General features: G+C 33.5%; 1 protein-coding gene across 1 annotated transcript; it reads right to left on the bottom strand.

The window, feature by feature from the left end:
- Positions 1-5,630: 5,630 nt before the first annotated feature.
- Positions 5,631-7,259, bottom strand: LOC125224462 (cyclin-D3-1-like). The gene is made up of 4 exons (XM_048127865.1): positions 6,665-7,259; positions 6,393-6,594; positions 6,187-6,317; positions 5,631-6,104 (listed from the first exon to the last, which is right to left on the bottom strand). The coding sequence occupies exons 1-4, from the start codon at positions 7,094-7,096 to the stop codon at positions 5,922-5,924; spliced, it is 948 nt and encodes a 315-aa protein (XP_047983822.1). The 5' UTR covers positions 7,097-7,259; the 3' UTR covers positions 5,631-5,921.
- Positions 7,260-12,699: the final 5,440 nt, after the last annotated feature.

Genomic DNA, 12,699 nt, shown 5'->3' with positions numbered 1-12,699 from the left:
CATGGAAGCTTAAGTCCATTCTAATTCTATTTTATCAATTTTTCTTTTTTGTAGATTCTTTAAATTTATTCAAATTTTCTAGATAAATTGTTATGCAAAAGTCTTTATTAATTATTTGAATCACTTTAAAAATACATTCTCAAATATATTTTGAAGACAAACTACCAATATTTATCTTGCAATGCGACCCCCGGATCTGTGTGTTGTTAAGCATCAACAGCGTACTATTAATGAATAATAACTTAGTTGATAAAACGTTTACCTTCTACTAATAAACTTGATGGAAATTATTTTAGTCACCCTAATAATCACCGGATAAATGATGAATTGTTAATATATATTGGATCTCTTTGGATACATGATTGAATTGCTCTTTTTCAAATGATATTATTAGTGCAAAAGAGTAATTAGCTGAATAACAATTTTTTTTCTTTCAGGAAATAGTATATACAATTATACATATATGTGTGTAATGCTCAAAGTGGAAAAATAAGTGTAGTTAGTTAAAACTACAAATTATAACTGTCGTATACACGTCCAAAACGGTAATCATAATCTTCCTCTCAGCATGATTATCACAAGCATGCATCCTCTCTCTCTCTTCTTCTCTCTCTAGAAAAAAAAAGAGAAAGAAAAAAAGTCATCTTCCTCAAAATCGAAGATTTTGTTTCCAAAATTCATATCTATAGATAGCTATTGATCTTTTCTATGGATCATGCAATCCTAGCTAGCTCCCTCTACATTCTTCTTTTTCGAAGAATTTAGATTAAAATATATTGTTGATTTTTTTATCTCTCTTAATGTGATAATGATAACTTGGTTACGAAAAAAAATCTACTAATATTTTGGTATAATTAAAGTCGAAATAATATACATATCCAATTGAGCTTGCATGTGTATAATTGTGTATATATCGGAAGATAGTATACGTAATATACAAACATCAAAATACAAATCAGAATCAAGGATATCAGAATCAAATCCTTGATTCTGATGGCTCTCCTAATTAATTAAGTACTCCCTCCGTCCCATAATAGAAGTCACTTTTATTGTTGATACAAATTTTAAGAAAGATAAAGAATAGTGTCTTAAAAAAGTTAGTAGAATACAAGACTCATTTTTTAATATTGATTTTATAATAAAATGTGAGTGAAGTGAGTTAGTGGAATGTAAGACCTACTTATCATTTATGATAAAAATGAATTGTGACTCTTATTATGAAACAGATCAAAAATGGAAAAGTATGACTCTTATTGTGGGACGGGGGAGAATCAAATATTATAATTTAATTATTCAAGAATGACTATAATGATGTCACACATGATGAAGGTTACACATAATGCACAAAGAATTGAGCATAGTGAACGAGAAGTGGGCTCAACAAATATATACTCCTTAATTAGGTGCGAAGATAATAATGTAATAAGCCAGTTGTCACGCATGGATAATATATTGTATAACTAACTTCATTTTGGCTTTTATAGAAAAATAATAATATCGGGTGTAACACGTGAAAAAAGAAAGAACCAAATAAAAAAAGCCAAAAGGGTTGTAGTAGGCATGCTCACATTCTCTACTAGATCTCTCCATATTTACAAAAATTGACAATACCAAGAACCAAAAGAAGATGGCAAAACTTTTATTCTAGTGCTCCAATAAAAGGAAATTAAAGAAGAAATAAAGGAGTAAAAATAAATTAAAGCAAAAGTTTATGGTAATTTTATCTTTATTGAGTTATTGTAATTAATGTATATGGAGTATAAATTATTTGTTCAAGAGGGTATCACTTATTAAAACTAAATTCTAAATTATAGAGGTGTTAATTATTAATAAGTTACTATGAGATTTTGGATCAATTTTGTTTATGGTCATACCATGAGGCTGCAAAATTACAAATTTACAATAAACACACAAAAAGAAAAAAAAAATGAAAAAGTGTAAAAATATGGGTAGGAAGGGTTTGCTTTTCATATGCTCAATCTCTAGTCTCTACAAGCCATCCTGTTATCATTTTGTCTCCCATCCAATTGTCTTATGTTGACCAAACTTAATAAAGGAAATTAACCAATTATTTCCTACACTCATATCATCTTTTCAATTCTTCTTTATTTTTTTTATAAAAATACTGACCAAATCTTGGTTTCCCCTTCGTACAATTATTGCTGGGGTTAAGTTGACTTCATCTAATTCTAAACCATGTCACGAGATGCAAATTTTTTTGTTGGTGTAATTTTGCATTTTATTTCACTCCTTCACCTCTTCTGAAAAAACAGTGATCATAGACGTAAAATATGACAATTAGTACTATATAGAGAAACACACAATTTATAACTGATCTCGAATTAGGGGTGGATAGGTAAGATATACCTTACTAAAACCACCATACCGTATACCTTATTGTAAATACGGTATGCATAAATGTCATACCTTTACCTTACCAAAGTTTTCGGTATACCGAACTACGGTATACCTTATTTTCGGTATGACGAATATCCATACCGATACCGTAACTCATTTTCGGTATACCGTACCGAAATTCGATATACCTTACTTTTGCGGTATACCTGACTATCAACATCAATTAAAACAGAAAATAAGAGTATTTAGAATATTATTTATATTTTATAATTTTAAAAATAAATTAAATATAATTTATTCATAATTATATTTATATTTCACAATAAATTTTATAATTTAAAAATATATATAAAATATATTTTATATATAATTTTGTTTATATATTTGTGGTATATACCTTAGTTTACGGTATATACCTTAATTTACGGTATATACCGAATTTCGGTATGCAGTAGTATACCGCGGGTATTTGAAAATTCGTACTGTTACCTTACCGGAATCTTTCGGTAAGATATCATACCGTACCAAAAGTCACGGTATACCGAAAATTCGGTATTTTCGGTATTTTTTCGATATGATAAGGCCGGTATTTCGGTATTTTTCCCCAGTCCTATGTCGAATCCTAAAAAGTGACGTGAACAAAATTTCATGGATAATTCATCATCTCACTATAACAAAATATATAACATCCATGATAGTAAAGTACAAATTCATATATTGAAGGTACGAAGGAAAAAAATATAGGAGGAAACTGAAAATACTAAATGGCAGATCTCATGTCTTCTACTCAAATTTCAACCTCAAATTATTCTTAAAAAATCAACATCAAATTTATACTCCTTCCATATTAAAAAAATAGAAACATTTGAAACGACATGAGTTTTAATGTACAGTTGGTAAAGTAAGTGAGAAGAATTAGTAAAATAAGAGATAAGAAAAGAAAAATGAGTAAAGTAAGAGAGAGGAAGGGAAAAAATAGTGAAAGTAGAGTTAGTGGATTGTGGAGCTCATGTCCTAAATAGAAATATTCTAAAGTTTCTATTTTTAAAGAACGACCTAAAATGAAAATAGTTGCTATTTTTAAAAAACGGAAGGAGTATATGAAAGTTATTTACGTAACTCTCATTTTTCTTCACTCTTTTCTTCAACTTGCATCTCCTTACCTTTTGTTAAAATTGAATCATGAAGAATTTTCATTGGTCTATGTTATATCTTCTACCATATCCATGTCATGAAATAGTGCATGGTCATGCAGATATGAGTTTTAATAAAAAATTAAGTACTGTATATATCATGAGGGGATTAAAAGTCTCAATATAGTTATTTTTATGTTTATTAATGTTGATAAAAATAGGTCATGTTTGAATTTTTTTTAAAAAGAAATTTTACTACTCCTAAGATAGAGACTCGACTGTAGTAATTACCTAAAATAGAAAATATACTAAGAGTACACTATTTCAAGGAAGTACTCTATTTAGTCCAAATCTATAGAGCAATCTTAATTAACGTGTATTAATAAAAATAATTTAGTGTGATTGTGTGGCCTCAAAATAATTTCACATGCAGCAGTGATATAGTATCCGCTAAATGGCACAGGTTGGCACCCACTCAAAGATTGCCTTTCATATTCATCTATGCATGCATGCATTTCAATACACTATACAGTATACATCATTATTCAAATATCAGCTAAATTAATCTTGCATTTCATTTTAAATTACTGTAACATTATATAATACTCCATCGATCCTATTAAGAATGAAATGTTTTTCTTTTTGAATTGTCCTATTAAAATGAAATATTTCTTAAAATAAAAACAATTTTATCTCTACTCTTTCATATCTTTTACTTTACATTGTCTTCATCAACTTACTCCTCCCAACCCATAGAAATATGTCATATTTCCTTTTTCATCCGTCTCATACAAATAGTCATATCCATTTATGGTAAAATAAATTTCTTCTCTTTTACTTTATCATTTATGGTCCCACCACCCACTACACAATTTCCATTACATTTTCTCTTTCTCTCTTACTTTACCAATTACACATTAAAACGCATGTCAACCCTAAATAGCCTATTTCTATGAGACGAAGAAAGTATAAAATAATACTCCCTCCGTCCCCCATTAAGAGTCACATTTTTCCATTTCGGTCCGTCCCCAATTAAGAGTCACACTTTATTTTTACCATAAATAGTAAGTAGGTCACACGTTCCACTAACTCAATTCACTCACATTTTATTATAAAACCAATATAAAAAAATGGGTCCCACATTCCACTAACTTTTTCAACCAACTTTTCTTTACATTTCTTAAAACTCATGCCCATCAAAAGAGTGACTTCTAATAGGGATGGAGGGAGTACTATATAAAATCTCGTGCCAATTTTCAAATGTTTCATATTTAACTAGAGCATAGGAGAGTATTAATACTACTACTATTGATTTAAGATTTAGAGCATCCGCAATGGTTAATAGGCCACCCATTCTCTCCTCTCGCCACGTCAGCAACACTAAAAAAACCACCCGCCACGTCGATTTAGGCCACCGCAATAAAAAACAATTCAAAATATACTACATTTACGGAATTAAAATTGCGATATACGGAATTAAATTTACGACACATATACGGGAAAAATAATCCATTCCATTAAAAAAAAAAGTACAAAGATTTTTAAAAAAAAGTACATGATTTTAAATTAAACGTAAAAGTTAGAGAGAGAGAAAACTCGTTAAAACAAGTGGTGCAAATGAAAATGAAACGAAAATCGCGTTTATATATGATTTAAAAAAAAAAAAAAAAAAAAAAAAAAAAAAAAAAAAAAAAATCGGAAAATACCGCTTAGCCGATCGCTTCAAACTCGTGCCCGATCAAAGAATGATCGGCTAATAGATCGATATGAGGGAGTAGCTATCGATAAAATCCACGCCGACAATTTTCAAATGTTTGCCATATTTAACTAGAGATCATAGGGGAGTACTAATACTACTACTATTGATTTAGGATTTAATTGAGAAATTTGGTTATTGTACAACATTGAAAAGAAGTCTAGACCGTCATTCCCAAATCAAAACAAATCAAAAGGCAACCCATGAAAGAGAAGATATGCTCCAGATCATATATGTCAAGAAAATCAAAAGAAGATGGCTCCTCAATCGAGGTCAAACCACACTTACCGACAGTCCCATCTTCTATTTTCCACTTCATTATTTATCTATTAAATCATTATTAATTCAAGTAGTACGTCTAATAGCAAAGAATTCCCAACAGATAAAACAGGAAAGAGATCTATTTACAAGAAAGATTATTTAACATTAAGATATGCCTCAATTCATGAAAATATATCCATAGAGAGAGACAGCCAACATAAGTAGATGAAACAGAAGGCAGATATTCTTCATTGCCATTTGTCTTTTTTTCACTACCATCAAATGCCAGCTGCCACTACCAACTCTCTGTATATTTTGTTCTCCTTGTGCACAATTTGACAGACTTGCTGGTGGAAACCCCATTTAAACCTTTACTCCCACAATCCAAGAAACAATAATTTAAAATAGAAAATTCAATTTGCAGAGAGAGGGGAGGGAGTCTGCTGCTGCTGCTGCCCAACTCTTGCTTTCTTGCAAATGGATGAAGAATCACTCAAAATTTCACCATCTTGACCTTGACTCATTTTCCTCTTTAATCCAGTGTTTGAAATTGAATCCAACTCTCTAATAACCTCATAACACTCATCCACTTCCTCCTGTCATCACATCACATGAATAAAAATCCAATCTTTATCTCCATTTTCAAGATTTCTAATTAAAAACAGCAGTTAAACAAACCTTGTTCTTTGTCAGCACGCTGAGAAGCTGGCTCTCGTACTCGGCGGCTCGGCGCGGCTCGAGGCGGTGGATGACGTGGAGCATTGCTGCAGTTGCCAACACAGAGGGGAGATACATTGTGTATCTGGGATCTGCGATTACACAGCAAAGATTCAATCTTTATTGCTTCTACATTGAAGAAAGTGAAAAAAGATCGAATCTTGAACCTGAAACGACTGAGAGGAGGAGGGTTTCGCAGGTGTTGAGAAATTCCCAGTGAATGTAGCTTCTCAATCCGAGCCTTCTGATAATGTGATCGAGAAATGAGACTGGGGTGACTGGATTCATCCGCCATTGGAGAGAGGAGAGCACCAGAAGCTCCATTCTTTGAATGGTCTTGGATTCGAAGACGTATTTTGTATCCTCAACCTGCAAAATTTTCAATTTCATTACATAAACATCGGAATTGACGAAATTGGGAGAGAAATTGAGGGCATACTTGAAGGTCTAGGAGAAGGGGGACGTGGGTTTCTTCGACTTTGGCGGCGAGGGAGAGGCAGGTGACGGCGGCGAGTTGCATCATCCATGGCTGGTTGTCGTTGTCGGGGAGGGTGGAGAGGAAGCGGTCGAGGAAATTGACGGCGAGGATGGCGGTGAGAGGGGAGAAGGAGTAGTGGGAGGTGGTTTTGAGGATCCAATCGACGGATTCTTTTCTGGGGAGGGAGAGAGAGGGGTGGATGGGGGTTTGGGACTCTTTGGAGAAGAGGGAGTGGAGCTCGTCGTCGTCCCAGAAGAGGTCTTGCTCGAGGAGGGAGAGGGAGATGGTGTGGGTGTCAACGTCGTTATCGTCGGGGAGGTCTTGGACGACGTCGTTCCATTGCTCTTCGGAGCAGTAGAGGGCGTCGACCAGGGATTTCTCCTCAATCGCCATTGGTTATGATGGTGGTGGTGGAGGTGGTGTGTTCATTTTGCAAGAAAAGAAGAGAAAGGAAAAGTAAAGGCCATTGTAGTTATGGTGCTCTCTCTCTCTCTCTCTCTCTCTGACTCTGAATGGGGAGGAGAGGGAGAGGCAGTTCTCAGAAACAGAGAGATAAAGGGGGAGATTTTATCAGAGTGGGTGTCACGCTTGTCCTTTCTTTTATTTCGAATTTATATATCCAAATTTCAATATTTTGTTTTTCGTAAAATAAAATATAAAAAACTACGTCCCCCAAATTTTGACACGGTTTGACCCGACACAGGTTTTAAGAAATGTAATGGGAAGTGTGTTGAAAAGGTTGGTGGGACGTGAGTCCTACTTTTAAAGTATTAGTTTTATAATAAAATATAAGTAGGAATGCGTTAGTGGAATATAAGATCCACTACTAAAAATGGTAAAAAGTAAAGTGTGTCAAATTTTCAGGAACGGACCGAAATGGTAAACTGTATCAAAATTTGGGGGATGGAGGTAGTAATCAATATTGTCAAGTTCAGTTAGTATAGCTAGTAGGGCTGACAATTTTTGGCACGACACGAACCGCATGAAATTAATAGGGAGAATGCCAAAGCTTATTGGATTTGTGTCCTTATCGTGTCGACGCGATAACGAGCGAAAACTTCATGTCGTGTTTTTGTTACACGTTAAGAAATAATATTAATATATTATAATATTATTATTATAGTATTGTTATTGTGTCGTGCCATATATGTGTTGTTTTCATGTCGTGTTTCCCCGAAGTGGTTCGTGTCGTTAATGGGTTTGTGTCTGAGGGTAGTGGATCGTGTTCGTGTTCGTGTTTGGAGTTTTCTTACTGGTCGTGTTCGTGTTTGTTGTTATCGTGTCGTGTCGTTATCGTATCGACACGATAACGACACAACACACACGATTTATCGCCCCTATTAGCAAGTACTCCCTCCGTCCCACTGAAGATGATCCACTTTTCTTTTTTGTTTATCCCGACTATGACTCATTACCAAATATAGAAACACTATTCTCTCTGCTTTATTTTCTCTCTCTTACTTTACTCTCTCCTCTTTACACATAAAATAAAGTTGCATAAATACTCGTGCCGCCCAAGGAAGGGGTCATCTTCCTTGGGACAAAGGGAGTAACTATAAATGAGGCGTTTCGTCTATGGGGGCAGCGCAGTTGGTTTCAGAGAGACAGATTTGTATGATAGGCCAATGATCAAATCCCACTACTGTCGTGTAGTTGCAACACCTCTCAGGCACAAGTGTGTGGCCTTGGGAGGTGGGCTTCTGGCAGACAGTGGATTAGACCTTCCCCCTTAGTGGGTCACTGTGTACCCTGATTTAACACTCCTCACAATACTGTCGGACTGGGATGTGTGGGGCTCTTAGGGTTGGGGTTTCAACCTTTTTTTTGTATGATAAATGAGGCGTTCTTTTCTACCGTTATTTGCAAAAATCAATAAGAAATAGTTAAAGTGAGGAGAAAGTAAATTAAGACAGAGAATAATATAGAAGAGAGTCGTATGTACAATATTCTTTTACTTACTTTACTTTCTCCTCGCTCTAATTAGCACTGGAGTATTATTTTTATAAAATAACGACTGAAAAGAAATGCTTCACTTATAGTGGGATAGATGCAGTATTGTTTTGGTATTGTTTGGCCTTAATTAATGTGAATTACTACTTCATATTACAACTAAACTTCTCTATTAGCTCATGCATCAAGGAAGCTTTACGTTGAATAAATGAACAGAAATGATTCACTAAGGGGAGTACTATTTAGGGCTCGTCTGGTAGGGCTGTAACTAATTAACATGGATGTATGGTTAATGGGTTTTCCTGAATTCATAGGCAACATTTTCTATTGTTTGGTTCAGCCCATCTAATTTGTTAATCCCTTCTCCATTGTTTGGTTGAATTGGGGAAGGCCTGAAACATACAAGGCCCATGACTATAATACCCCTTCTCGTTTTCACTTGTCCGCTCGTTCCTCCCAAATGGAAACATCGACAAAGGAGCAAGACTACTGCAGTCTCGACATCCTTACTTTTTTTTTGCCTCACGTCGGTCATTCTACAAAATGGAAACATGGACAAAGGAGCATTATTAAACAAGACAAAACAGCTTGCATGGAGGGCCAAACTAAGCAAACTAAAAACAACAATAAACATAGACAGACTAGAATTGGGAATGGAGTATCTTGATACAGAAGAGGGAAGGGAGTGTGTGTGCAAAATGTGACCGGAACATTATGGACGGCAATACTCCATTTACAATTGAAAATTAAATGCTGCACACAAGATAGTTTAAGAGAAACAGAGCACAAAATCGGATCACTGCACATATTCAGGGGAGATACGAAGGGGGTTACAAATTATCAAACAATTAATTTAGCATATGCACAAACTCACGACCAATTTTAATTTTCCAAACAATTTCAAATCCAGGTAGCAAGACTACCAATTCAAAAAGGCAAAACTTCACCAAAGGAGTTCCTGCAATTTGCCCAAACCAAAAATGGATGCCGCAGATCGAAAACCATATCAACAAACAACAGAATCGAACAAGAATCTATAGAACCACGGAAATCGAACCATAAAACCGACGCAGATATACACTACAAACAAGAATCGAAAATTCGTATCGGAGGTTACCCGGAATTTGGTCAGCCGCTGCGACAAAAATTCAACCTCCAACGGTAACAAATTGAGGAATTTGGAGGGCAAAATCGGACAATTGCTACGTTTTCAGCCAACTCCTGGAAAGCCCGTCTCCTATACCTCTTCCACACCCTGATGGAGTTGGCACACCTTCGCTGATAGCAGTAGATGTAGGTGGGAAACCCGGTAAATGTATACCGGGTCGCTAGAAATGTTTACCGCCTACCAAACGCAGGAAAGAAAGTGTATGGGAGAGTGTTTCATGGCGTTTCAGGCGTACCAGACGAACCCTTACTAGATCCATTTAAAATGGCATGTTCCGGGTTCGATTGGATAAACAAGGATCTAAAATAGATCAGCCTAATGAGAGGTCAAGTGAGGAGTCGACAAGTTAACATGATGCTAGTCCTTAAAAATAGACTAGTTTTACTATTTTTAACTTTACAATTTAGTAATACTTCTTCCACTACTTTATTCTCTCTCCTTTTTTACTTTTTCATATATATTTCTCTTACTTTATAAATTTCAAATCAAAATCTTACTCCCTTTGTTCTACTATTAGTTTGTCTCACTTAAAATGTCCATTTTTCATATCTCATCTTTCCACGTTAAAATATTGAACTATCTCGGGTTATTCGAGCAATCCACCCACGACTTGAGAGAATTAATTTTACTTTATAAACATAATTGAGACAAAATTATAGAAATGATTACTTTTTTTAATTTTGTCTCGTTAACTGTGTTTTATTTCTAAAACAATAGCATAAATATATTGTCTGTTCGCTTTTTTTAAAAAAAATTAAGGGAAATGTGTGTAGTGTGTGTTTTTAAGTTGTGTATTGGCGGGGAGAAATGAATTAGGGCCCCACGAAAACTACTTTTACGGAATCCATATTTAAGAATCGCTGCAAAATCAAAACTGTAAGATCGATATTATGTAAATACAACTGCAAATCAAGTAGTGGAGTAGTACTTACTTATGCATCTCTTTTAAGTAGCATAATGATTGATATAAACATAACTATGATATAATAAAAGGTTCCCCAGAATCTTGAAAATGCAAAATACTAGTACTACTATATAAAATCAAGTACAAGGCCAATCTTTTTTGTACTTGAAAAATGCAAAATTGAGCTCGGTGCATATTGTATAAACACAAAAATTATGTATTAGAATGTTATAAGCATACCTCTTAAAACATACTCGTACGAATAAAAATCATTAAATAAATATTTTACTATAAATATTAACTTGAGTTTTTTATTTCAAAAAATAGGTTACTGGTCATCATAGTATTAGCCCACTATGGCCGGTCCAAGCCCGCCACTACTAATAGGCCTAAAGAGGCTTGCAATACTACTACTAGACAATACCTATGAATATTATAAATTAAAAACATAATAGTACTATACTAAGATTATATACAAGCTACTGTCATAAAGTTCTAAAATAATTAAATTATTTCTTTTGTGCGACTAAATACACTCTATCCTACTTTATTCTCTATTCATCTTTCTTACATTATTCTTTCGTACATTATTCATTATTCCCTTAACATCTTAATTTCTGTGACTAAAAAAAGTGTCTCAATTAACAGGGAGAATTACCTATATAATTGTTCAGTGTAATAGAAATAAAATAGGGAGTAAAGTTAGTATATGCAATTGTTTTGTCATTTAAAGAATTTAGTAAATGCAATCTGGCAGAACTTATACTAGTAAATTAATAAAAGCATAATAATGCAAAAAAAGCAAAGGAACTTTATGTGGTACAATAGCTGTTTTTCGTTTCATGACAATTAATTGTGTCTTGCTTATTGGCTTGAAAAAGCCATTAATGGTGCCGTATTGTCTCCCCATATGCAGCACTATTAAGTTACTTCTAACATGTAACAAATCGTCAACTACATACAAAATTTAAGTCTACTTGTCGAGTTCTCCTATATAATACGCACACAAACAATAATTAAATTTAATATAAAATTGATTAAACAAAAGAAATAATTGTTAAGTACGGAGTACTATAATACTAACACAATCAATAATGAATTTTAACGTCAATTAATAAAATTAGAGAAATATACTAGAAACATGCAATGGTTATTATTTGTATCCATCTCATTAGAGGTAGAAATTTATCAAAAATAAAAATAGATTATTTTTTTGGACATACCAAAACAAGTAATACTCTCTTCAACGTATTTAAAGTGGAGTCTTTCACATAAATTTATGCAGTGTGTTTCTTTAAGTGGAAAAAGAATAAAATAGAAATGATTATATTTCTATTTCAGAATACATATTATGTGGAACCACGAAATAAGAAAATAAGTCATTGTAAATGAGATAATGGGAGTAGGATAATTAATTATGAACGAAGGAGTGCATGTTATTGAAATCACAAAATTACAAACCGACAATAATCTACCACAAAATTAAAAACAAAACCTAGCAACAATAGTTCAATTCAATTTCTAATACTTAAAAATTACTAATGATCCCCTCCACATCCAAGCACATACTAGTAGACCGTGATGGATGCAACAAATTATTTGACCATTCATTATGTATTTTCGTTCCTTTTTTCTTCACACAACATGATCATTAAAGCGAGAATTTGAGACGTAATCAAATTAAATTTTGGGAAAACTAAATCTTGGGTATCAACTTTGGATTTGATTTGGCAAAGGATGCCAACTAAATGCAACTCAACACCTTAACAATAAAAGGTGGTGATTAGATATAAAAAAGTAACTTTATTACAGTTGTTATCCATCTTAATCACCCATTAACCAACAGTTGCCGGTATAAGATTAAAGCTAAAATTAATTTTGTGTATGTTGATCTAGCGTTTGAATGTTTAATGTTCAAAGCCAAATATCTTTAATTCGAATATAGTGTTATACACTTTTTAAATTTTTGTTTAT

Source organism: Salvia hispanica, chromosome 4, assembly GCF_023119035.1.
Source record: "Salvia hispanica cultivar TCC Black 2014 chromosome 4, UniMelb_Shisp_WGS_1.0, whole genome shotgun sequence".
Classification (NCBI taxonomy): Eukaryota; Viridiplantae; Streptophyta; class Magnoliopsida; order Lamiales; family Lamiaceae; genus Salvia; species Salvia hispanica.
The sequence above is the reverse complement of the archived record's forward strand: the minus strand, read 5'-3'. Positions and strand labels throughout refer to the sequence as shown.

Excerpts from the sequence above, each read along its gene's own strand:
- LOC125224462 (XM_048127865.1), bottom strand. The coding sequence starts at position 7,096 with ATGGCGATTGAGGAGAAATCCCTGGTCGACGCCCTCTACTGCTCCGAA. Across the intron at positions 6,595-6,664 it reads CCCTTCTCCTAGACCTTCAA|GTTGAGGATACAAAATACGT; the intron begins GTATGCCCTCAA and ends AAAATTTTGCAG. Across the intron at positions 6,318-6,392 it reads CCTCCTCTCAGTCGTTTCAG|ATCCCAGATACACAATGTAT; the intron begins GTTCAAGATTCG and ends GTGTAATCGCAG.